We start from the raw sequence: 26,169 nt of genomic DNA, 5'->3' as shown, positions 1-26,169 counted from the left end.
TTTATAAAAGAATTTTCATTAAAACATGACGTAGCAAAACAATGCTGAAACCATTAAAAAATTAAGCTTTTTTTTTTGAGTATTCCTGTATGTTATGAATGGAACTGAAATGCAGATAGGAAAGCCATTTTGAAAGGAAAATAATTTTTGAGACTTTAGAGAGGAGAGGCCAAGTAGTAAGTGTGTTGCAGTAAAACAAGTACAAGATAACTGGCTTAAAATGCACACAATTTTCTCTCAGATTTGAGCTGCCTAAGAGGTTTACACCCCAGTTTCGCCAACATTTTAATTTTTTTCCCCCTTACATATATCAAAAGGTAAGATTGAAACTAGAAAACAGGGGGGAATGAATTTCGTGTAGGCAAAACTGGGGACACCACTTAAGAGTAAGCAGTAAAAATTTAATAGTCACAACAAAATTTTACAACCTTAAGAATTTTATTTACGTTTAGCAATTTTACAATAAAGAATGGGTTTCACTCCATTATTTTTAATTTTGTTCATAAAAAATCTTTTCAAATAAAAACATCCAAGAAGACAAAACAGATAAATAATAAAGAATAAAAAGTTTTCTTGGCATGATTTAAAAAAGTTAGCGTACCTTAAGACAACTCCATACAAAAACATGAGAGATCCTACTAAGCCATTAAGTAAAAACACACATGTTACATAAAAGTATGCCGGATCACCTATACCTAATAAAGACAAGAAAAATAAATTATAAATACAATTTCTGAACCATTAAAATTTTAATGAGACACTGTTATGATAAAAATAAGTTTATTTTACTTAAGAAAATGTACAAAAAAAATGAATATATTGCTGCTTTAATTTAATTTATTTATTTTTACTTATCTATTTATTTATTTGTGTTTTTTTTTTTTTTTTTTTTTTTTTTTTTTTTTTTTGAACATTTTTTAATGACTGCAGAATTTAAAAACCATTTTCTTCAAAATAGAAAATTTTGACATGTCTCAGTACAGGGTTGCCACAAAAGTTCAAGAATAAAATTCCCTGACATTTCCAGGTTTTCCAGTTGCTTTTAGAAAAAATTCCAGGTAAATGAAGGCTGACTTGCATTATTAAATACCAGGGTTGGCTTTTTGCCGGCAGAAACTGGTTTTTGCCCTGCCAGTGGCAGAAACTGGTTATAACCGGTAAAAACCGGCAGAAACTGGTTATAACCGGTAAAAACCGGCAGAAACTGGCAAAAACTAGAAAACGTTTTTAATAGCTCTAGTAATTACTTAATGACAGGCAATTAAGTAAAATAAAAAATATAACCCCATTTCGTCATTTCAAAAACTTAATATAATAGTTATTTAATAATTAGTGTAAAAATATGTTAAATAACAAGACTGACATTTCCAAAGCAAAGTAAAATGTATCATAGTTGAAATTGCTAAGTGTTAGAAATTTTAGCCTTGTAATGTTGTAACAAATTTTTCAGTTTGTTTATAATTATTTTGTTTGCATTCAAGATATAAAGTGTAATATATCAAATATTTAAATAAATACAGACTTTTTTTCTTTCATTAAACTCTAAAATTCAGGAACTTGTCATTTTTCACTTAATGTAACTGAATAAAGCTATTCTCAAAGAGCTCCTGCTGCTGCAACTTACTGTGCTGATTTAGCGAAAAATGCAATAATAGAGCTTGAAACGAAATATGACTGCAAAGTATTATCTTTAGTAACTGATAATAACACAAGATGGAGTTAATGAGGAAAATTATTGAAGAAGAAATGCTATCTGTTACAACTTATGGTTGATCAGCTCATTACTTAAATCTTCTTGGACTGGATATCACACCAGATTCATTTATTAAACATGTGGTTTCAGTCCAGAAATATTTCAGAAACCATCACAGGCAAGGAGCTTGGCTGAAGGAGTACCCAAAAGCTGTGAAACCACACACACCTTGTAATACACGGTGGAATAGCCAGGTGGACTGCTTAGAGTCGTTTATAAAGAATCGCCCATATTATTTACAAATACTAGAAGAATATGAAGATGATATTCATGACAAAGGTATTGTTCAGATTATAAATAATCAGATGATTCACAAAGAAGTTAAACACTTGCTGCTGCAGATAAAACCTGTTACTATTGCTCTGGATTCAGTTAAAAAAGAGAACTGCTCAACTGCAGATGATTGCGATGTTTGGATTCATTTAACAAAACACGCTCTTATGTGTGCTTTTGAGAAGGAAGTGATGCACAGATTTAATCAAGCAGTTATTGACAACCATTTACTAGCCTATATGCTCCATCCAAAGTATTTTGGAGTAAATTTATCATGTAATCAAGAAGAAAATGCCCGAACTTTACTCACAAATATTAACCCTGATTATGTACTTTATACCATAGCTTTACAAAACAAATTGGCCCTTTTTCCCGAAACCTATTTTTTCTATCAAGTTATAACAACTACGCCAGCTACCGCATGGTGGTTCAATTTGAAAAAAATGTGCTATAGATGAAAGTTTTGTGAATCTTGCTTGTTCTTTGATGATAATGCCAGCTAGTTCTGCTGGGATTGAAAGAATCTTCTCAAATTTCTCCTTTGTGCACAACAAATTGAGAAATTGTTTAGGTTTAGAAACAGCGTCAAAACTTGTATTTTGTTACAGGCTGCTGCAGTGTGAAAACAATGTAAAATTTGATTTTGAATGGTGATAGTGTTGTAAATAAATTGTATTTGGGTTAATATTTAATTATTTTTCTTATACATTTTATATTGTATGTCAGGAATTGCATTTATGTCATTTTTTTGAGTTTCTGCCAGTTTCTGCCATAAATGTGGCAGAAAGGGGTTTTTGCCATGCCGGTTTTAACCGGTTTCTACCAGTGGTTCTTACCGCCTCGGCAGAAACCTGCCAACCCTGTTAAATACCAATATAACATGTTTTTAATGTAAGTAAACCTGCTTTATGAACCAAGTAATGCTTAAAATATTATCAATAATTGTAATCTATATTTGGGTTGAGTTAAGACAAACTAAAAATTTAATTTCATTGATTACAGAAGGACTGAAATCCCAAACACACTAAGAAATTTTCGGCAAAGCCAGTTTCAATGTTGACATATTTCCAAAAAAAATGTTTTAACATTAAGAAGCAAAAATTTTGTGACCTTAAAATTTTTATGAACATCATTTATTTTATGAAAAAATGCAGAATGAAGGTCCTTAAAATACTAGGCCACAGATGCATTGCGCAAAAATACTAGTAATTTCTAGCTAAGCATGGCTTGGATTTTTTCTTCTTCGAAGCAAAATAAAATGTAATGATATAAATCAGAACTTAATGATTTTCATATGGATTAATATTTCTTTTCAGTGTAACCTTATTACATTCAGTCTTTAAATATGAGCTTGAATCTTCTTTCTCTTGCCTATCAGAAAAATTTGCATATCTGGAATGCGACATTTACCATACTTCAGCATTTTTTCCCAAATGACACAGCAGTTTTACCGAACAGATCGAAAGACTGGGAAGGAAATACCTGACATTTCCAGAAATTTCAACAATTTGTGATTTTCCCTGACATTTCCCTGACCAGTTTAGGTGGTTTTCATTTTCCCAGACAATTCCAGGTTTTCCAGGTGCGTGGCAACCCTGCAGTAGCAAGAGGAGATCCAGCTTAGATTTGGAGGAGCTCATTATCAGAAAGGTGTCAAAGTGCAAATTTTGAGCACAAATAGGGGGCGTGGGCTAATTTTTCTAAATAAAAGTCCCCAAATCACAGATTTTGGCTACATATGAGACAGCAAAGGGAAGTAAGTATCATAATTAAAATTTTGGAGATGAGCGGTACAAAAGGTAGGAGCCCCTCTCCTTTGTTTTGGGGCATGACATAGTACTACTAGCCCTGGTAGGTGCTGCTATACAGCATGATTCCGAAAAAATTATAAATGAATGGCAACCTAAGATCTGAAATTTAAATGTCAAAAGGCTACTATAGATAGATTTTTTCCAGACGTTAGCCAGATCTTATGTGGAATAAATCATCTTTTTTATATAAATTCTCATAAATAATTGCATTTAGAAATGCAAAACAAAAAACAAATAGCAGCAATTTTTAAAAGAGCACATACTTTTCAACAAGCTTTTATTGATAAATCAAGAGGGAAAACAAATTACTAACCTTCACAACTTTCAATTGTGGGTAAATCATCGCCTCGAAGAACCTCCCAACATTCCTTAAGACTGATGTTAAAGAAGTTAGCAATGCTATTAATACACCTATAGCCAGCCGCTAAAAGTACCTAATTCAAAAAGTTACACAAATAATCAAAAGAAGCTTTTTTGAAGTAGATTTCTCAGAAAAGTATGTAAGAAAAATTTGTGCAGAAATGCTAGTAAATGCTTAATATCTCAGTATGCATATGGAAAATATAAAATTAATAATATTTTTGCAAAATAAAAATGACACTATAAAAATTTTTGTTTCGCGTGCATGCTACACTACTACAGTCTATCTGCAGAAACTATGGTTTTACGCATAAACAAATGTCAAGCGTATGCATGCTTGACATCCAAAGGATCATGATCCTCCCCCCCCCCACACACACACCACCACCCAACTTATAGGGACCAAACATAGTCCTAAATAGTATTCCGGGAACTTCATTAAACTAAGTTTCCTCTTGTGATGTGTCTTTCTGGATGGAATATTGATTTGTTTAATTATTTATTTGTAAATGACAACCAATTGATAAGGATTTCACTTTCATTTTTTGATGGAGACAGTTGTCAGTAATTTAATTGGAACTTTTAAAGCAATTGTTAAAGTAATTTAAGTATTGTTGATAATGATAAGGGCTATGTGGTGGCTGATATCCTCACCAGGGGCGGATCCAGATATTTTTGTAAGGGGGGTCAAGTTTCAATAACTAGTGTTATACCTCCAAGATAAAAAAAAGTATCAGTTAAGGGGGGGGGGGCAAGGAGGATGGCAGACCTCCTCATATGCTACGGAGCACCCCCCCCCTCCTTCCCTAAACTTTTTGCAACTTGCAAAATAGATTTTAGGGCAAGTTGCACAGAATTTTAAGGCATCTTGGTGCAAGTTGCCTTAAAATATAGTTGCCTTAAATTTTCAGTAATGTCACACTTCTTTAGGTAAACAGGTTGGACACGTTGTCGTTAACTTTGAATATATTTTTCTTTTAAAAATGAACAAAAATCTTGAAAGAGCAATAGCCCAGCAACCGAACTCAGTCAATTCTTTGAAATATGACATGCTGAGAAAAGATACCTTGCAGATAGAACCAAGCAAAAAAAGGTTAACATTGATTTCATGTACTATTTTTTCAGATCTGAAAATTGAAGTTTAGTAACAATCATAATAAAATTCATGCCACAGGGGGGTCAGCTGACCCTTTGACCCTCCCTTGAATCCGCCCCTGGTCCTCACTCTAATGGAGTTAGAGGGAACTTTTGGGAAATACTATCCAAATTTTAAAGGAGTTTTTTTTTTTTCTTTTTTTTGAACCATAGTATTCCACCGTAGTACCACCTGATTGGATCTTTCAAAACTATTTCATATTCTGGAACTAAGATTTTAAGAGGGAGGTCACAAGGATGGATCCAGAAAGTATTCTAGGAGGGGGCGATTGATTTCATTTTCTTTCCCTTTTACAAATTTCTAAAGCTTCACCTCCTAACATCATGGAAGATCGTCTCAAATTAAGTTTTTCTTTTGGAACTTCTATTTCTACAAAATTCCGGAGGAACGAATCCCATCCTTCCTTTACCTTAACATTATCGGTGTCGTACAATTGCTTACTTTAGGACTTCAATTCAAAAAACGTTCCAGAGGAGAGTCTCCCAAACCCCGTTTTATGTCCTCTAAGATCGTCTAACATTTGACCTTTTGGAAATTCGAAAAACTTCTTCCACAAAGTTCCAATCCCCATCAATTGGGTTTTTAAGACTGGAATTCGGAAAAAAAATTCGAACTTTGTAACATTATCGAAGATTGTATAAATTACGTTTTGAGAACCTCAGTACCTAAAATATTCCTAAGGTGAGTTCCTGCATCTTGGCTCAAGAAGGGGGCAATCTCCCTCCCTTGTATTTGTCTTTGGGGGGTCAACAATATTTGAAAACTATTACCCTTATTCCAACAGGGATTTAAAAATGACTGATGTTTGTATTTTGATGGGACTTTTAGGAAAGTTTTTTTTTTAAGCAACGTTTTGATCATTATTACCTTCATTCAAAAAGAATATTTCGGGAAGGTTGTTTTTTCTCTGATGGGTGGGTATTTTTAGCGGACCATAGACATTATTTAGAAAATGCTATCTTGATTCAGATGAGGATATTAGGAACTGTTGTCTTCACTCTTGTCAGGATTTTCAGAGACAGCTGTCCTCACTCTAATGAGAGTTTTTTTGGGACTGAGATCATGACCATAATGGAAATTTTTGGGCATTGTTAACTTCACTCTAATCAGGATCTGTTAACACTATTTCAAGATTATCATCTTTATTCTAACAGCAATCTTAGCTTCAGTGGTGCCAGGCTTTGAAAATAATTGGGGCTGCTCAAACAAGCGTCATGGCACACCATGGGCGGATCCAGGGAGGGGGTCCCCCTCCGAGAAAATTTTAAGAATAGTTAAAATCCCCTTTTTTGAGCAAAAATGATGCAAAAAAGTTCTCTTATAATACTTGTGAATACAAAGTCTAACAATAAGGAAAACAATGAGAGGGGGACAATGGCCACCCTGAGAAAGTTTCAAAAATAGTTTTTTAGAGCTAAATATAAAAAAAAATCCTTTTTATTCATTGAAGTATAGTAAGAATATAAAATAAAAAGACCCGGGAGCCATAAAGCTACCCTGAGGAAGTTTCAATTATAGTTTTTAAACCCCCAGTCTAGCTTAAATTGAAAAAAAAAAAAAAAAAAAACTTTATTGTAATTCATGTGAAGTCTAACAAGAATGGAAACAATGCCAGAGAGAGGGCATGGCTACCCCACGAAAATTTCAAAAATATCAAGTGTATACCAAATAGTTGGGTTCATTTAGCATAATGGGCTTGTCTTGTTTGATGTGTTTTACTTCCCCCATGGGGGAAAGAAAAGGGATATATGTTAGTAAGTGTCCGATAAAAAGTTATACATTTAATGATTGCGCTTAAGTTAAAATTAGATTTAAGTTTTTAACCTGGCTTTATGCAGTGCTATGTAATTATTCTTCATTCCCTTTTAAATATAGAGACCCTCCAAACCACTCCTCTTCCTCTTGTTTTTCACCTTCCCCTTCTTTTCTTAGTCTTGTCACTATTTTCCGGAAGTTAAAAAAAAAAAGTTTTTGTTTCACTAAGAGGTTTTTTAAGAAACTCTTAAAATTCAGTGTTAACTCTTTCTTGTAAAGAAAACTGGAAAACGTCATTGTTTTCTCCCTCCTGGAGCCCGGAGTTAACTTCTACAGTCTAAAAAATATTGGTCCCATGACTTCATTGCCGCCCACTCAGCAAAAAACAAGGAATTGTACTGACATGCTATCAAGAAAGATTTTGAAAGTTTCTGAAAGAAAGCAGACATTTTTGTATAAGTAGTTTTAATCTGGTAGTGACACAATAGTCTTGCAACTCGAAGTTTTTCTTTTTGCCTGCAATAACAGATTAAAACCATAATATCCTTAGTTGAAAAATACGTTTATTTTTTCCACATCAAAAGGGTTAATTTGCCACCCCTCGAAAAGTGCACCGCCCCTCCTAGCTACGCCACTGCTGCTATGTTATTTGTTTGTTTGTTTGTTTATTTATTTTTTAATTCATCTAATTTTTCAAATGAGTAAGGTGTATTTTATTCCTAGAAATCAGCTTGAAATATTAAAAATCTATGTTTGAAATAATTTGTGATTTTAGCTATTTTTGAGAATATTGATCAGATAGTAGAAAGTAGATATGGGTATACGGGAAAGTAAGCTCGTTTAGTTCTAGAAGGAACTTCTTGTTTGTTTTGTCCTGAGTGTTGAACAAGTGTCATGTGACATGAAATTTTTTTCTCTCCCTTCAGGGATTAATGGAATATGTGAGATAGCTTCCGCAATGCTAGCTGGGATTTTTTTGGAACTGTTGCCATTACCCTGATATGAAATTGTATTTTAAATTTCTTCTAGTTTATTTATGCCTGAGTATCGAACATCATGTGTGTCACTTGCATAATTTTTACTTTTATGGTAGCCTGTGCAAAGCAGTTCGCTTTTTTTTTTATTTATTTATTTATTTATTTTAATACTTGAAATATGTTGATGAATAACAGCAGTTTTGACAAAAGGCTTCAATTCGCAACTCCAGAGTTCGAATACGCTACCTTGCGGTGATTTAGAAAACTGCCCAAAAAACTAAAACATTGCATTCCACGTGTTCATTTTGGGCAAAACAAACAGTTTGTTATGTGTATTTTTTTTATTTGCGTAATTCATCATTTGGAATCGTCATTCGCAACAGCGTAACATCAAAAATATCTGATATAAACTGTGAGTACACATTTTATTTATCTTGTTCTAAGTGAATTTGAATAAATATCAGTTTTTCAATTCAATGAAAAAAAAAAGCGGACTTAACAACATTGACAGGACACTTGTGCCATGCTGAAAAATTACTGCTTTTCCTTAACCTAATTCCACATAAATGATTTAAATAACCTTGTTACTATAGCATCCAACTGAAATGGACAGTATTCAAATAAATTTTCTTTAAAATATTTATCGCAAAACAGATTGAAAAATCCAGAAAGAACGTTAAAAATTTGAACATTAAAAAAAAAAAAGCTTGGAATTTTTATCGCTAAAATATCGCGCCAACTTGACTTGATTGCTCTGCAAAAGCTGTCATTATTGGTGGAAGAATTTCGCCAAAAATCTGTTTATAGGGTTATGGTTTTAGTATTGTGTGAAAGAATAATGTATCTTGACAAGATTTCGTATATCAGTTAAATCATTTCCATGAAGAATGAATTAAATGCATGATGATTTCTTTTGATATCCAATCATATAATCATAGAAATAAATTATCTAGTGTTAAATGTTACTCTTGACAGTCTGTCACGTATGTGCACTATGTAACACAAATGTCAACAAATGCAGAAATGTCACGAAACTGAACATAATATGAACTAATGTATAAAAAAAACAGTACAAAATGAAAATGCTGTTCAAAGCGAACCAAAAATTTATGAATACCGAATTCAACATCGTGAAAATGGCTGCTTTAGACAACTTAATGTGTGTTTTAAATTAATTTTTTACTTTCGTAATACTTTTTGATTTCTAATCTCTTTCTACGTGGGTCAGAATAACCAAAAGACTCTGAAAAATCTTTTCAAATGAATATAGAACAAAAAATCATACATGCAAACAAAAATTTCTGCCATTTCCTAAGTTTAGAAGCAATTTATACGTTATGGCGTGCATTTGTTTTAGTTTTTTCATCCGCCATTAGACAGTGACTGCAGCGTCCCCTATAGTTTGTTGGAGTTGCGAATAGCTGATTTTAATCATGCGTTTTAACTCAAATACACATAAATTGAAAATGATCCTGTATTTTTTTTCTACGATAAATAAAGCAACAAACAAGAAATCATACTTCTGGGTATAATGTAAATCTTTCCAAAGTGTTTATGGTTGAAGGGTACTCTGTGATATTGTCATTCATAATTTTCTTTATTCCATCAAAAAACGAAGTTGATTCTGTTAATTGTTTGTAGTAAAAATAGTAAAGACCCTGAAAAATACAAACATGCTTTAGAACTAAAACCATAAAACAAATACAATCAAGCCCATAGGCCTCACATCCCATGTATAGAGCTTCAAAATGTAAAGATTTTTTAAAAATATATTATCAGGTGCAGATTATGAGGCACAGGGCATCAAAATGAGAACCCCCCAAGTATGTGGTTAAAGTTTCCAAACATTGAGCAATTTCTTTTTTTTTTTTTTTTGCCATAACAAGATATAAATAAAAAATTAAAACAAAAATTATCCTTACAATCTTAACCTCTTTTGCTAATTCCAAGGACAAAGTATTTCATTATTTTAATATATCTAGTATGCTGATGGGGGGTGGGACATCATTATTTTATATATTAGAGGTAACACAACATAATATCTAACAAGGAGAGCAATTGCATTGTATATTAAAAATAAAAACTTTAAATAAAAAAAATATTTGTTTGAACAAAAACATTACTTTCCGGTCTCCCTAATGGTTACAGTGAAAGGTTATTTCCAATACATTGAAACCATACTTATTGGGTCATACATTTAATTGTAAAATTTGACCTCAATACCATGTTACCACGCCGTCATCCGGCATGCCCCAAAATTCGGGAGTTACCAGGATTTCAATGACACTCACCTGGTCCTTTCCGGCATGCCGGAAAAATGGAGGTTAAGAAAATAATAATAATATTATAAAAAACATATGCTCAGCTTAAAAATGAATATAAGTTAACGTATCTTATTAGTTGGATAAAAATGAAACAATGTTTAAAAGCACAGAAAAGATAAAAAGTTTATAAAAACGCAGACATGTTTCGGAGGCAATAGCCTCCTTCCTCAGTGCGAAATGTACAAATGGATGAATTAAAGTCAAGGGGAAGTTTAAATTGCGTAACCGGAAAAACATTGACCAATCAGCTATCAGCGAGTCCAATTTGACTTTCGCGTAATTTACAGACCCATAAATAAACTTTCTTTTTCCAAACTGAAGGACCCAATCCAACCACTTGATCAGTGGGGCATATATCACACTAGCAAAAATACCCGGCGTTGCCTGGGTCAGTAATAATTATTAGAAAAAATCGTTACTTGCTTTTGTTTTCTGTTTTAAGTAAAAGAATTTAAAACACATCTTTTTGACGTGATTAAAAATCGAGTTTCTTCCTTACCCATAAAACTAAAATAGCAATCAGTATAAAAACAAATTAGTATTGATTAAGAAACGAAAGCACTATATTTAAGCATATACAAATTTAAAAAACATGAAATTAATCTTCTCATGTTTAAAAAGATTAATCTGTTGATACTTTTTTTTTAACATGGAGTCGAAAACCTTCTCTGTATGGCTAATGAAGTACGAAGTGATAAAAAAAAGTAGCTGCGCTCGTAATCCCCTTATACTTGCTTTAGTTATTTCGGGAAATTTCAATCATTGTGGCTCTTGGTGCGATTTTACCGAATTTGCGAAAGTCGTTTCGAGGTACCTTCGATGATGCTCCCCCATTCTTTCCTTACTTTGTAAAACGATATGATATTAATTTTCGTTACAGAGATATCGTCGCCAGATGCTGAGATATTTTTGGTCACCATAAAATGGCGCTAAACAGTTTCATCCCAAATGTTACCAAAATAAGTAATAAAATTTGGTGATTGTTGAAATTGTGCAAAAAGGAAAATTAATGAAAGTTTTTGTGCTGTTTATGGATTTGCCTAATTTAGTTGCTGGATTATTTAACACAGTAAAAAAAGTCTTTTGAAAATTCTTTGATTGGCGATATTTTCTTTACATGGTGAAAGCTGAGAAACATTATGACGTAGTCTTCGGCTTCAAAAACAGCAACGTTGAAAAAACTGCCAAATGCATCAGCTACGGAAATCTTTCTGCAAAAATTTTGGCGATCTGCTGGTTGTTTGGATAATGAGTAAGTGTTCAATTAGCATAAATAATAATAAAAACCATTAATTACTTTAAAGTTCCGTTTAAATGGAAAATCATCAGCCAAATCATGTATTATTTGCCAATCTTGTGCAAAAATCTTACTTCAAGATTTGACTTGAGAAAAGCCTTGAACAATCACGAAAAGCAAAGAAAGTCAACAATACAACAATTGTCGCTATCGACAGGGAGTTGAGATGATACACTAAATACTGTATTGAGTTGAGGAAAGCCTTCGAACATGGATCTAAAAAGCTCATAACTCGTTTTTTATTCTACTTAGAAATTTCGAACAGGTGCCATCTTCAGCAGAAAAATCAGAGCTTTCGATGGACATATAATGTAAATATGTGCAAGTATTTTTTTCATCCCAATGTTAGAGAATTTATACAAAAATTGTGTTTTATTGCCCCCCTAAGGGGGTTTTGCCCCCCATAACGGGACGAAAACTACCCTATGTGTTATTCTGATGCATAAGCTATATTATTGTAAAGTTTCATCAAAATCCGTTCAGTAGTTTTTGCGTGAAAGAGTAACAAACATCCATACATCCATCCATACATCCATACATCCATCCATACAGACAAACTTTCGCATATATAATATTAGTAAGATTCCTTGTCAATGTAATATCGGTTACATGGGACAGACAAGGTGTTCACTTAAATTTCGTTTGAAAGAACATGAAAACCACATTAAAAAACAGGAACTGAACAAATCTTCAATTGCTAAACATTGTTGGGACACAGGGCACAATTTTCTCTTTTCGGAAGCCAAGATCATTTGCAGACCTACAACAGTAGCTGAATTAGATTTTCTGGAATCCTTTTACATTCATAAAAACTTAAATAATTTTTGCAATGAGTCTTTTGCTGTTCCGCATTTTTCTCCAATCTTATTCAATCTTACATGTTAGAATTCGTCATATTTTGCCTCAGCACTCGCTGATAGCTGATTGGTCAATGTTTTTCCAGTTACGCAATTTAAACTTCCCCTTGACTTTGATTCATCCATTTGTACATTTCGCACTGAGGAAGGAGGCTATTGCCTACGAAACATGTCTGCGTTTTTATAAACTTTTTATCTTTTCTGTGCTTTTAAAAGTTGTTTCATTTTTATCCAATTTACCTGCACAGAGCTATCGCTTTTCAATTCTATCTTATTAGTATTAATAAACAGTTTAATTTTGTAAGAATGTTCCTTAGTAATGTCATTTGTTTTTTAACAAGAAAAAAATTGTTCATTAACAAATAACTTTATAAAATTAAATTAAAATTAAGTAAGCAAACATTTAAGCAGTAAGTTACGCACAAATCTCAATAACAATGATTGCTTCTGAATTGATTACTTTATTAGCATATAATTAAATCTGTTAATAATGACCTACAATAAATAATAAGCACATATTACATGCCATACTCGTTTTTTGCGGGTTACTTTCAGGATTTATTTATTTTTTTTCCTCACAGTGATTTGCTTTCTGATTGGAACTGAATAGAGAAATTCTCTTTTGGTTTGTTACAAAACAAACCTCGAATTATCCGGCATGACGGAAAATTCAAATTTCCCTGCATGCTGGTCACCCTTGCTTTTTCCCGGCATGCCGGATAATGCGGAGTAATATGGTAAAATGAAATACACTAAATCTCCACATATTTCATAAATACAATTGAACCTTCAGAATAATAAATCTACAAATGTATCAAAAATTTCATTGATAATAATGATTTTTTAATTCGTTTGTAGTAAAATGAAGATGATTTAGTAAAATAGTAGATCCTAAAAAATATGAGAACATGGTTTAGCACAAAAACTTTAAATTATATACTATCAGGCAAATATTTAGGCCTTTACTCTTAAATGTTTATATCCTAAGTGAAGGGTTGCCTGATTTTCAAAAGATGTTTGTATTTATTATTATTTCTCCCCCCCCCCCCAAATTTATATTAAAAGGAATGGTGAATATACATTAAATAACTAAGTAAATAAAATTATTTTCAATTTAAATGTTTTAAACAAAAGAATATTTATAATGTTAATTTTATACTTTTGATGTAGTTAATAATTCTAACTTACTAAAGGTACTTGCTAGTTATTTCGTTTTAATATATCATTATCAAAGAAAATGTTCTGCAATGCTTAATTTTACAGATATTAGAGGGATTTGGGCCATGCTAGCTGCTGTTCACCAGATTGCTTCTCAATCTTATTTAGTTTACAAAGATTTATATAATCTTTTAAGAATAATCTGATAAAAATAGATGTTATGATTTTAAAAAGGAAATTGGATTCCTGGGCATTTCTCTCCTATATAAAACAGAGATTTTCAGTAATAAACTCAATATTGTAATTAGAACGATATAAAAATTAAACATCCACCAGAAGAAAAGCGAACTTGATGAAAATATTGTTAAATTCTGTAATTATTTTTGTGATTAATCTGTTGTAATCTGGCTAAATTTGGCATTTATTCCATTATCTTTGATCTAAAATTGTCTTAGTAACGTAACCTCTAAATAGTCTTGTAATGAATATACAACCCTCTTACATTCGAATGAAGTATATGGTCCCTCCATTTCTGAATGATTAGCTCTGTGTGTATTATAGCCTTTGCGCTGTGCTTCGCGTAAATTTGACATAAATACGTGTGTGATCATTGAGTTTGCGATGTTAATTCATATTTGCTTAGTTGCTGATGATTGATTTAGCAGTTGTAACTACATTTCCTGTACATAGCTGTAAATAAATCTTCATCGTTTTCTCAAGAACTGTGTCATCATTCAAAGAAAGTTTAAAGTTGCTACTAACGCGTAACAATATGTAAAGCAAAATAATTAATAAGCTTTTAAAAAACAATTTAAAATATAAATTCTTAATGTATTGTATCACATAAAACTTGCTGATGTTACGATTTTACAAATTTTATTATTTTAAGGTCAAAGGATATCAAAGGATATATTTCAGGGGAAGAGAATTCAGATCTCTTTTATGAGCGACTCTCTTATCTTCCGCATCCCTTTTATGAACCTCGAAAGTCTACAAAAGCCCACTTAAGGAAGAAAATTCTGATAAACGATATCAATGGACGTAAACACCTTATCTAGGCACAAAACCGCTAGGGTTTAAATTGATTATTTTTTCTGATCACATTGCATTTTTTATGTCGTCCTTTCGTTGTTTTTATTCTTAAAATCCAAATCAGCACATGTCGTATCAGGGGGAATAATCATAAAGAGAAACAACTGGCTCATTTTCAAAATTTTTTGCTAAATTTGTTAAAACAAAGTACTTATTTGTTCATCAAATATTGTCAAAATCAATATTGCTGAAGTTTGAAATTTAACATACATTTATTTATTTTATTTTATTTTTTGTTAAAGCAAACGATTAAATAAGACTAAAAGTAACATGAAAATAAAAAAACAAATTCTCCAAGTAAATCAACTAAGTCATTAAATATATATCATTTGAATGTGTCAGAAAGGTCCATATAACTGTTGGATCCATTTTAGCCTTGATCGAAATGAGAAGAGCTGAGGTATAATAACTGAGGGGAATGCTTCAAAGAGCGCTACTGCTCCAGGGGCCAAACTATACCAAATTTCAGTTATAGTTGTTAAGGGATTCCTGAGAATAACAAAACGGCTGTACATTTGAAAAGTTGTTTTCAAATTCGTCGTCTCTATTAACATTTCGTTCTTTAGCTTCAGGCTTAAGAGGCCGCATCAGACAGATTCCCGGTTTTCGAATCCCTATGTTAACCTACGAGCCAGAATGTCTTCTCATTCTTGAGATAGCTCATCGGGAAATTGAGATTTTCAAACTTTTCTTTTTTTTTACTTAACCTATGACGACTATAGCGTGCTTCTGTCTTTGCGGTTTTTCATTAAAATAATTCAAACATTTTTCATACAAACTTGAAATTGAACTTTGAGAAAAGGTAAATTTTTGACGAACCAGGAGGAGCATTCAGATTTTTAAAAAGAGCAAAGCATAGCGTATAATCTCAGCTTTCTAAAGATGGTAAAATATTTTCGATAGCTTTAATAGAACAAATGTAATCAAATAAATGGTGAGCCTATTCCAATTCACAAACTAAAAATTTCCATCCCCCTTTACAAAGGTACGAGATTCGCCTCTACGCAAGTGATTTATGGCCTTTTCGGGGAAACGGTCAGCACCCCACTTGTGGGCGGGTTTCTTCTCCAGCTGCTGTCCTCAGATTGACTGTTCTAAATAGCTGTCCGGAAAGCATTTTTTTCCTTCGCTTGAGAATTGCGAGGAAAAAACCTGGCAAAAATGACGCTCTAAAATTATTTTAATTTTGCTTAATTTTTAATAAATAATTGTCTCTTTTTTTTGTAAAATTATGTATATAAACACAAACTTTAAGCTTTAAAAGTATTTAAATCACGATTTAAATGCAGTTGCAAATCTTTAGGGGGGGAGATTGAGAGTTTACGTGCTTCTCTCGAAGGGATAAAATTAATTGAACTCATCCATTAAATAATTTTTAATTAATTTTGTCACAATGTAACTATATATATTTTTAAAATTATTACATCATATAAAAAGGAAAGAATATTTGAATACACCTAGAAGAAAATTTGAACTTACCCTTATCACTTTTGTTTGCTTTTCGAGTATTATTGAAATTTATGGACAGTGCGAAAAAAGATATGTAACTCAATGGTTTTAAACCCAAGAGTATACATTATCGCAATTTGTCTATTACTTCTTTTTTCATTGAATTAGTAATTAACATTTAAAAAAATATATTTATGTATATGCTTACCTAGAAGAGTTTTGGTGGGTTAGAAAGCAAATCATAAGTTTATGATCAGTAGCCGATTTTAGGGGTGGGGCAGCTCCCCCCCCCCCCCAAAGGGATGAACTAATTTAACTATTTTATTAATTATTTTTAATTGAATTCTTTTTTGCATTTTTTATATAAGTTATTGACACAAAACACACACAGCATATTTTGAATAAAAGCATTCTTGTTTGCTAAAGAAGTAATACTGGAGTCAGAGGCCCAAAGTGGCAGAATACATTTAACTCACTGGTTTCGAATTCTAGGGAACGTATTATCACCATTTGTCTACTAATTCTTCTTTTATGGAATCAATAATTAACATTTAAAAAAACAAATGCGTAGGTTCACCTAAAAAAGTCATTTTGATCCAGGCAGCTATTTGCCAAATAATAGATTTCTTTTTCAGCTCATAAAAAATGCAAAATGATAGAAATCACATGATGGTAGTTTCTTGGAAAAATCATGATTATTAATGGAAACTGCATGTAGAATACAATATGTTTTCTCAACTGTGTCATGACTTTAAAAACAATCAGCAACTGCTTTGAAATTCACACAGAAATAGTTTCTGAATTCTTCAATAAAACTTATGTTTTATGAAGTTATGATTTTCTTACTCAAATAATATTTTGTAGTTAAAATATAAATTAATTTATAAAAACTCAAATGAGGGATGGGTTTATTTAATAACATTGCCCTCAATACTTAAAATACACCACCAGCTCAGTTATTCCATCTAGAACTGCAGTTTCGTGCTTTTTAGCACTCATCAGCCCGGAATAGGAATCACATGAGCTGGAGGCAAAAAATCTCTTAAGGGAGCCAAAAGAGCCAAACAAACTGGTAGCTAATGCAGAATTAGCAAACCAGATGAGTGACCGCAGCAATGGTGCGGTTCAACTCAAAGTTTGATGGCAAAGCTAAGGTATTTTGTAGTAAGTTACCGCCCTAAAGCCAGGGCTAATTGCCCTCAATGTTCCTAATTAAAACCGCTCATTGTATAGCATCTCGGTGACATTAAATTGGGTTTAGTATTTAATTGGCTTGAAATGTTGAAAATGTTTTCCGTCCACATTCAAAATATATTAGTGCATAATATTCCTATATTTAGAAGTAGATTCATTGACCGCAAAACCATTGAAAATAAAGTCATTAAAACTCTTGTTAAACATCGAATAGGCAGAGGGAGGTGATTCAATTTTCCGGGTCTCCTCCAAAAGATTTTTCTGTATCCGCCTCTGTTTATGATGGCATCTTTTTCAGCGTATACGAAACAGCATCGTAAATTAGAGTGGTCCAAAATAAGCCTTTTTATTATTTTTTATTTTATTGATTTTCTCTCCCATTTGGTTTCACCTATGTAAAAAATAATTATTGTGAAGTTTGAGCTTATAATTTTAACATTTAGAGATAGATTTCTTAACAGCCTCGAAGTTCTGCGTTTTTCCATCTTATGCTACGAATGTAGGTAGAAATAAAACGGATGCTAGGAAAGGTATGTAATTTCATTTCATGGACAAATACACAAAACTTTCCAATCTTTCAAAATTCAAACTTCTAAGATAGCAGATAAAATGTAATAAATTGGAGTTATAATAAGCGAGCTTGGACCACAACAGGGGACATCTTTTTGCAATTGTTTTCAGAAGTGTTTCCAGAAATAAAGTTATTAAACTCATACTCCATACTTCACTTGTGTTTGAGATATGTTTGATATTGTATGAATTTCATGTTTTCTTTTTTTACATGGAATATTTAAAGTTTTTTTTTTTTTTTATGTTTGTGGGGCAGTGTTGCCAGATGGTCAAATCCAGATTTCCCCAATTCCCTTCCAACTTTTCCCCAAAAAGCGATGTTCTCTATCGAAATTCCCCAAATTCAAAAATTATTTTTCCACTAATATTTTCATAAAAGGAATAGACTTCCTCTGATATTTTTGTCTCTTAAATTTTTTTTTCCTCCCCAAATAACCAAATTTTCTTAAGAAATTCTCCAACTTTTTTTTTCTTCCTATTTTCACTTTTCTTTTTTTTTTTTTTTTTTTGTCTTCTTTATCTTTTTTTATCTTTACTAATAATAAAGCTGAAAGTCTCTCTGTCCGGATCTCTCTCTCTCTGTTGGGATGTCTGTCAGGATCTCTGTGAGGCGCATAGCACCTAGACCGTTCGACCAATTTTCATGAACTTTGGCAAAGAATTGGTTTGTAGTAAGGAGGTGGGCACCTTTTAGCGATTTTTCGAAAATTCGATTTTGTTCTTTTTCTATTCCAATTTTAAGAACATTTTTCCAAGCAAAATTATCATAAGATGGACAACTAAATTACCAAGTTTTCATAATGTGGAACCGTAACGTGGGCAAGTCAATTGGCGAGAAATTCATCCTGCATTATTTGTAAATATACAGGGGAACCAAAATACCTTTTAATTTTCTCCTACGGGCAAAGCCCTAGAGGTGCCAATAGTCATAAATACGAGCGCCTGACTGAGAAATAAGAAATTACCAAATTTTTTTTTCTACTTGCATTTACTACTCTGCTGTATGTACATTTAAACTATGATTTTTGTATATATTTATCCAAGAACATTCTTAATCACACTTATTTCTGATTCACGTATCAACTAGTTACTCATGCAGAACTATTATTCCGTAGCATAATATTCCACATAATGCAAAATGCAAATTCCATAAAGTTGAGCAAAGCTAAACCAATGCTCTTTGATACAAACAATGTAACTGCCAGCTGTCAAGATGCGAATTTTAATGTGAAATTTTTTTCCCCCAGCTTTTCCCTAAGAAAAAAATTTTTCCCCAAAGAATTCCCCTCAAAATCCATTTCCCCAAAATTTCCCCAGAGAGCACCAGATTTCCCCAAAATGGGGAAATTTCCCAAAATCTGGCAACACTGTTGTGGGGGAAGGGCGAGGAACACACCACAAATTACCGCCCCGGGTGTCACCCATGATAGGTACGCCATTGTTAACAGTAATACATTAGGTCTATTTTTTCATTTTATTATAAATATCATGCCTCCTGAATATCTTTAAAAATTTTGTTTTACTTTTTTTTTTCGAACATTCAAGTACTTAGAACTTTTGGTGCGATTATTTCATTACAATATTTTAAATCTTTCTCGCAATATTTCAGCTTTTTTTTTTTCTATTTAAAACATGCTTTGGTCGCCCAGGTGAGGTAATTTAATAAGACAGAATCTCGATGCTCCTAAATTATATTCATGGGTGCAAGTTTGGTGATGTGTTCAAGACGGAAAATATCCCCCCCCCCCCCCCATCATGTGTGCTTAAGGAAAAAATTATGTGTATAAATGTTGGACATTTTAACTATGCCAGTTTTGGAATCTGTTTGACTTTAAAAATTAAGCTTTTGACTTTTGTAACAACATGAACTTAGTTTAAATTGTAATATTTACGCTTTCTGATATCGTAACTCCAAAAACGTAAAAACCGCCAATAACGGGGGGGTCTGGGGGCTCTCCCCCAGATTTTTAAAAAAAATTGAAATCCAAAAAACGCAATGATAGGCCATTTTGGTAAAGTTTAGGGAAAAGAGGGGTTCAAGGACTCTTCTTAGATCAATTTTTTCAAACTGATAGTCCCAAAATCACAATATTGAGCGACCTTCAAAAGTATTAAAAAAAGAGGTGGGGGGCGCTCTGAACTCTCGCCGAAATTGAACCTTTAATAACGACATTGTACTCCATCTTCCATAACGTTTATGTGCTTTTTGACTGCATTATCGAAGGGATGAAGTTCAGGAACTCTCTTTCGGCAATATTTCGAAACTGAAGTTCCAAAAACGCAATTTTAGACGATAATGGATAATGTTAGTTGTAAAAGCATTCGGGGCTCCCCGCCATTAGTCTATTGCCGATCGTAAACATATTTATTGCAGCAATAAAATCGCTTTTGACATAAGATTTTCACTTTTGCAACATAAATCAGATATGATCGGAAAGCCTACCCAAGGTAGCGCCAACAAACCAGAAAAGAAGGAAAGGGATGGGAGAAAGGTATGGGCGATTACTGGCACCATTCCCCCATACAGTCCTCATTTGAAAAATTATTCTTTATAAGATAGCAGTAGTACAGTAAAATTAGGCCAAAAAATGGCCAAACCCAAACATCCAAAAAAAAAAAGGTGAAACCTGTTGCGAATTACTTCTTACCCTTCCAGCAAGAAGGAGTAAAAAGTCTCAGCACTTTGCGCGTCGGGTTTTGGGGGGAAGGGGGGGACGAAATAATCCTTTATTTAAATAAAAATAATTTCCATCACTTAAAAAAAATTCTCAAACCTCGCAGAAACCACTCTATAATAGTAAAACAATAAACTCTCACAAAAAAAAATTAATTTACAGGGGCGCACAGGCGGGGGGGGGGGGTCCATGGAGCAGCTTTGCGTCATTGGAATTTTTAAGGCAGCTTTTTCAAGGGGTATTTCTTTCTTTATTGAGGACTTTTATTCTGGATGGGTACTCCGTCACACTTAAGGGGTGCGCCATCGCTTTGAGGAGGGGGGGGGACCCTGAATTCACATTCTAAAATCAACTATTGCAGTGAAGTTCACGAAAAAATTTCCCTGACTGAAAACTTTTCCAAAGTACAAAATGCCTCACAATGATATGGTAATGTTAGATTGATAATTCTAAAAGATCTAAGCAAGCTCAGTAACCAAATTATTTGGACTGGAGTTATTAAACTGTTTAGAGCGCTGGAAAACAAAATTCCTGTGCAGCATAAAAAAACTCCAAACTGACCAAAGTTTCCCTACTTCTTCTTGATTAACTTACTTCAACTTTTCTAAAAAATGATAATATTTTAGTATATAATTTCGTTTTGGGACGTGAGTTACTGTTCTTATGGGGTGGAAAGTCCTGATTTAATGCATTTTAGATTTGCATGAAATAATACTTCTACTTGAAATAAAAGGTGGGGGGCGGGGGAGGTTGAGGTTTAATTTATTTGACAGAGGGGGGGGGGTGCTGTAGCTTTGAGAGGAGGTGCACCATCGCTCTTGGAGGATAGACACACTTGATTTCTAAGAATTTTCTTAGCATAAAATAATGTTTCCATATGAAATGTATATAGGGGGGTTCGGGGGTACTGCTTCGTTTTATGGGGATAGGGGGGCTTTGTAGCATTGGTGGGTTATGTCATCCCTCTTGTGGGCCAAACACCTTTAATTTTATACTTTTAAATTTAGTATAACATATTATTCTCACTTTAAATTTACTCTAAAAATTCTGGAAAAATACCCAAAACAGCAATTTTTAGATGCCCCCCCATTCCAAAACCCGACGCACAATGGGGTGGGACTTTTTACCTGTTCTTTTTGGGAGGGTAATAAACAATTTGCACCAGGTTTAGCTTTTTTTTTTTTGGATGTTTGGGTCCGACCCCTATTTTTACTGTACTACAAGTGGTGAAATTAGCCATAAAAAACCACTTCAGTGAAGTAGATACACTTTTTAAACGAGGTACACTTTACAGTATTCATTAACTTAAAAAAAAGCAATAGGGAAGCTGAATGCTCACCCCCAGGGAAGGCCCCGAATCACATCCCTCTTAAGGCACTCAAATATAGCCTTAAGTGGCCTTTTAAATATTTCAGCTTCGAAAATTTATCGGAAGAGAACTCCCGAACCCTTCTTCTGAATTCACCACAAATATTCTAAATTTGAGTTTTAATGCTTCAGTTTCTAAATTTCTTTCTAGGAACAATAACCCCCTTACCTACATACATGACTTATGACCGCCTAAAATTTTTAATATTTTAATTTCGGAAACTTTTGAAAGAAGCTTCCTACTTCCTTCCCCCTTAAGTCATCCAAAGATAGCCCAAAACAGAGCTCTTAAAATTTCAGAAACGGAAATATTTTGGGCTGGGCGACGGAATACCCCCCCCCCCCTCCTCTTTGTGTTTATTAAAGGTACTGTAAGTTTGTATTTAAGATTTTTTTTTCTACTGAAAGACTTCAACTTCGAAAAAGTTCCGAGAAAGACCCCCGAATTCCCTAACTCTTAACTCACTCAACAATAGCCAAAACAGTATTTCAAAATTCAGCATGGAAAAATTTTCGGGGGAGAGAGCCTCCCCCCCTCCCCGAACTGCTTCCCCTAAGTTCACTAAATTTGACTTAAATTTACGGTTTTAATAACCGAAATTTTAAGAATTTAAGTTCTAAACTTTATTGAGAGAAAGTCTTTGAATTCCATCTTCTTAAGTTTCTCAAAGATTACTCAAAGCTGAGTTCTGAATGCTTCAGCTTTGAATTTTTTTCGGGGAAGGGGACCCCGAACCCCAAGATGGTCTACAGTCTAAAGATGGTCTACAGACTGTAGACCAAGATGGTCTACAGTCTAAAGGTTCGCTTTTACAACTCCAGTTTCGGAATTTCGCCTAAAGAGAGTCCCCCCCCCCCCTCGACACTGCCAACGACAGCCTGAAAGTTTTAAGACTTCAATGACAAACACCTTTCGGGAGAGAGGATCCCGAATTCCCTTTCTCTAAAGAAAAGTGTAGCCTCAAATAGTTTTTAATACATCAGCTACAGACCATTATCAAGTTAGCCGCCAAAACCATCTCTCATCAATTCGCCAAATATTGCCTAAATTAGTATTTTAAAGACTCCAGTTTCTGATTTTTTTAAAACCTCCCCCTGCCCACTTTTACATCATTAAGGATAGTCTAAACATTTTTGACTTTTAAATTTTAAAGAGTTTGCAGAGAAAAAATCCCAAACCACTCCTAACTTCAAAAAATACTTTGAATTCAGTTTTTCGATATTTTATTATGGAACTCTTGAGTAGCCCCCCCCCCTTCTTAGAATATCCAAGATACAAACGTTTTAGGACCTCAGTATCGTGGGTTAATTTGCGGACTTTCCCTCTTTGCAAGAGCAGCATTTTTTTTCCATAAATTCGTGATGCGTTATTTTTTCTCGTTTCCTTTTCTCTTCCCCCACACCCTCCTTCCATATTTCATTCTAGCGAGTGTTAAATTGAAAGACATTGGAATTTAGTAATTCCTCAAGTCTTAGACTATTTTACCAGCAACATGTCAAACATTCAGAAACAGTTGCCCATCGGTGTTTCAAACCAGCTTGAAATTCTCCCCCCCCCCCCCCCGATTCTTTTCAAAATTCCCATTTTCATTAATTGGGAGAATGTCGATGTAAATTCGTGGTTATGGAACGGTACAGTAATTAAAGCATATTTTTCAAATACTCAATTTTTCTTTTTTAAGTAAAAACTGATGGAAAGTCATCGAAGTTCTTTCCGTCCCGACCTTCGTCTCGGAAATTTTGTCCAAGACGGAAAAACGTCCTGAGACGGAAGGTCTTGCACCCATGATTATATTTTAAGATTGCATTTAGAAAAAAAAGAAATTTTTTTTTTTACTTTTATTGTGCTTGCTCGTTTATCATCTACTTGTTCATTTTTAAACCTGTCTTCTAGCCTCGACGTAGTTTTTTTTTTTTTGAAAAAATTTACATTGAGTATCTACCCTTTGCTCCCCCCCTCCCGCCTCTTCATTACACGGACTTACTGCGAGGTAGTTTAGGCTCCTTATAATTAGCAACGCTTATTCTTTGCTTCTAAGCTTTCATTGCAGACAGTTGCTTTCCTTTTGTGTAAGCAAAGTTCATTTTGACTCAATTATCTAATAATTTAACATTTCACAACTGTATTTCACAGAATAAATTATGAGCTATGTAACTGTGCATTATCGTCCTTTTTTGGAATTAAAACAGTAATAAGTTTCCCCTCAAATAATGAATTTTATGTTAACAAATACAAATTTTTATGGGGGTCCAACTCTCAATTATTGAGGGGGTCCGGGTCCCTCGGACCCCCCCCCCCCCCGGCGGCGACGCCCATGCTGGATGGTAATGATGCGGTAACATTTGATGAACAAGAGCGGCAAATTCGAATCGCAACGTGATCCGTAATTTGTTTTATGAATCCTGCGAATGCTTTTGATTTGCAGATTGATAATGGGGCATTCCAAGGTACTTGTGACATAGGGGTGTCCATAACAAAACTTGTTATAAGGTTAAAGTTTATATATATATTAAAAAAGCACATTCCAAAGGACACGCATGTCATATTTTTTTCTTCATTTACTTCATATTATCCATGTAATCGCAATCAAAACATCAAGAATACAACTTTTACCGTTACGGACTCTACATTGAATTTTTCTTCAATAGTGACTTGAACCGAATTTCAAGCCAAAACTGGTGCTTGCGACAAATAAAGTAAAGGATTATCTCTAATACATATAATAATTTTAATCAAAAAGTGCATTCGTTAAAAAATTATAAGTTGTGAAAATGGTGATTGTAGAGTCTGTAACAATAATTAGAACAAAAGTTTTGTTAAAATTTTTATTTATGCATTTTATATCACTAAGTTTAATGTTTTCTAACTTCACCTATGGTGTTACAATATTCTAAAATAAGTTTCATGATTATTTAAATTCGGTATTTTGAATTAATTTTCTAAATTTGGTTACGGACTCTACAAAACGTTACGGACTCTACATTTGGCAACCGTTTCAGCTCTTTCTTTACCAAAATGTGTGAACAGCCTGCACAAGAAAAAAAAAGTAGCCCTTTAAATGAAATTACAACTTATACTTAAAAAAAAAAAAAACTTTCACTTTCAGAAGAATTTTGACTGAACAAGTAAGTGTATAGGGGGAATCAGGGCACATTGGTCTGGTTCTCTACCTTTCTTCTTTTTTTTTTTTAATCTCATCATAAATTTCAATTTGTAGTTTTATTTTCTACCATGAGTTAAATATTTCTCACCACCCTAGAAAATTTTCAATTCATTACCATTTTCCCCCATTAATACTTTAAGAGAACTTTGTGAAGTGAACCAATCTGCCACAATCCCGGTGTCCCCACATTACAAAACCAACTTCTATTACAATTTTAATGTTAAATATTATCCAACATTTGTACCAAACAAATGTTTTATGATTAGAATCAAAAACCAAAGTTTAAAGATCAATCAAGATAATTCAAATTGACAAACATCTACTGTTACACTTTTTCAACAATCAGCACAATTTGTGTTTTTAGCAACTTCACTATTGCTAATACAGGAGTATTGCTTTTTTAATTGTTCTAAAAGTTTTTGTGTGTTTTCTAAAAGTGAAGCAACATACCCCAGGTACTTGGTCTAAAAAAATTGTACTGATTTTTTCCCTACAACAAAAAATAAACTGCTAACACTTAAGAACTAAAAAAACTTATTTTAGGAGAGGAATTCAATTTATTGCTTCATTCTTCATGAAAACCATTTAAAAAAAATAAAGTTGCTTAGTTATGAGAGTTAATCAATTAAAAGTAGCACTGCAAAATAAGTTTCTGAAATTTGTTCAAAATAACTGTACAATATGATTTCATTATAGGAATTGTAGAACTATAGGCGCTACTTTTTGTTGGTCGTAAATTTAAAAAAAAAAGGTATTAAAATTATCAAGGCCGGTCTAACGAGTCCCAATTTACCCTATTATCTTATAGGATGTTGACTGATCTAGTGATCCCGAATTTCAGTATGTTTCCAGTGTGACATTTGAAAAATTTCCAGTATAAAATACGAGTATATATTGTACAAAAAAAAGAAAAAAATCACTTTCACGTTAAAATAA

The 26,169-nt window shown here is 33.1% G+C and overlaps 1 protein-coding gene across 1 annotated transcript in view; it reads right to left on the bottom strand.

The window, feature by feature from the left end:
• LOC129226910 (probable C-mannosyltransferase DPY19L1) overlaps positions 1-26,169 on the bottom strand; it is a 126,347-nt gene that overhangs the window by 93,234 nt on the left and 6,944 nt on the right. The window contains exons 4-6 of the mRNA XM_054861540.1: positions 9,606-9,743; positions 4,151-4,271; positions 602-695 (exon numbers count right to left, since the gene is read on the bottom strand). Coding sequence (XP_054717515.1) covers positions 602-695; positions 4,151-4,271; positions 9,606-9,743 — 353 coding nt within the window. The remainder of the gene's footprint in view (positions 1-601; positions 696-4,150; positions 4,272-9,605; positions 9,744-26,169) is intronic.

Source organism: Uloborus diversus, chromosome 7 (assembly GCF_026930045.1).
Source record: "Uloborus diversus isolate 005 chromosome 7, Udiv.v.3.1, whole genome shotgun sequence".
Taxonomy (NCBI): Eukaryota; Metazoa; Arthropoda; class Arachnida; order Araneae; family Uloboridae; genus Uloborus; species Uloborus diversus.
Note: the sequence above shows the minus strand (reverse complement) of the source record. Positions and strands in the feature narration are given on the sequence as shown.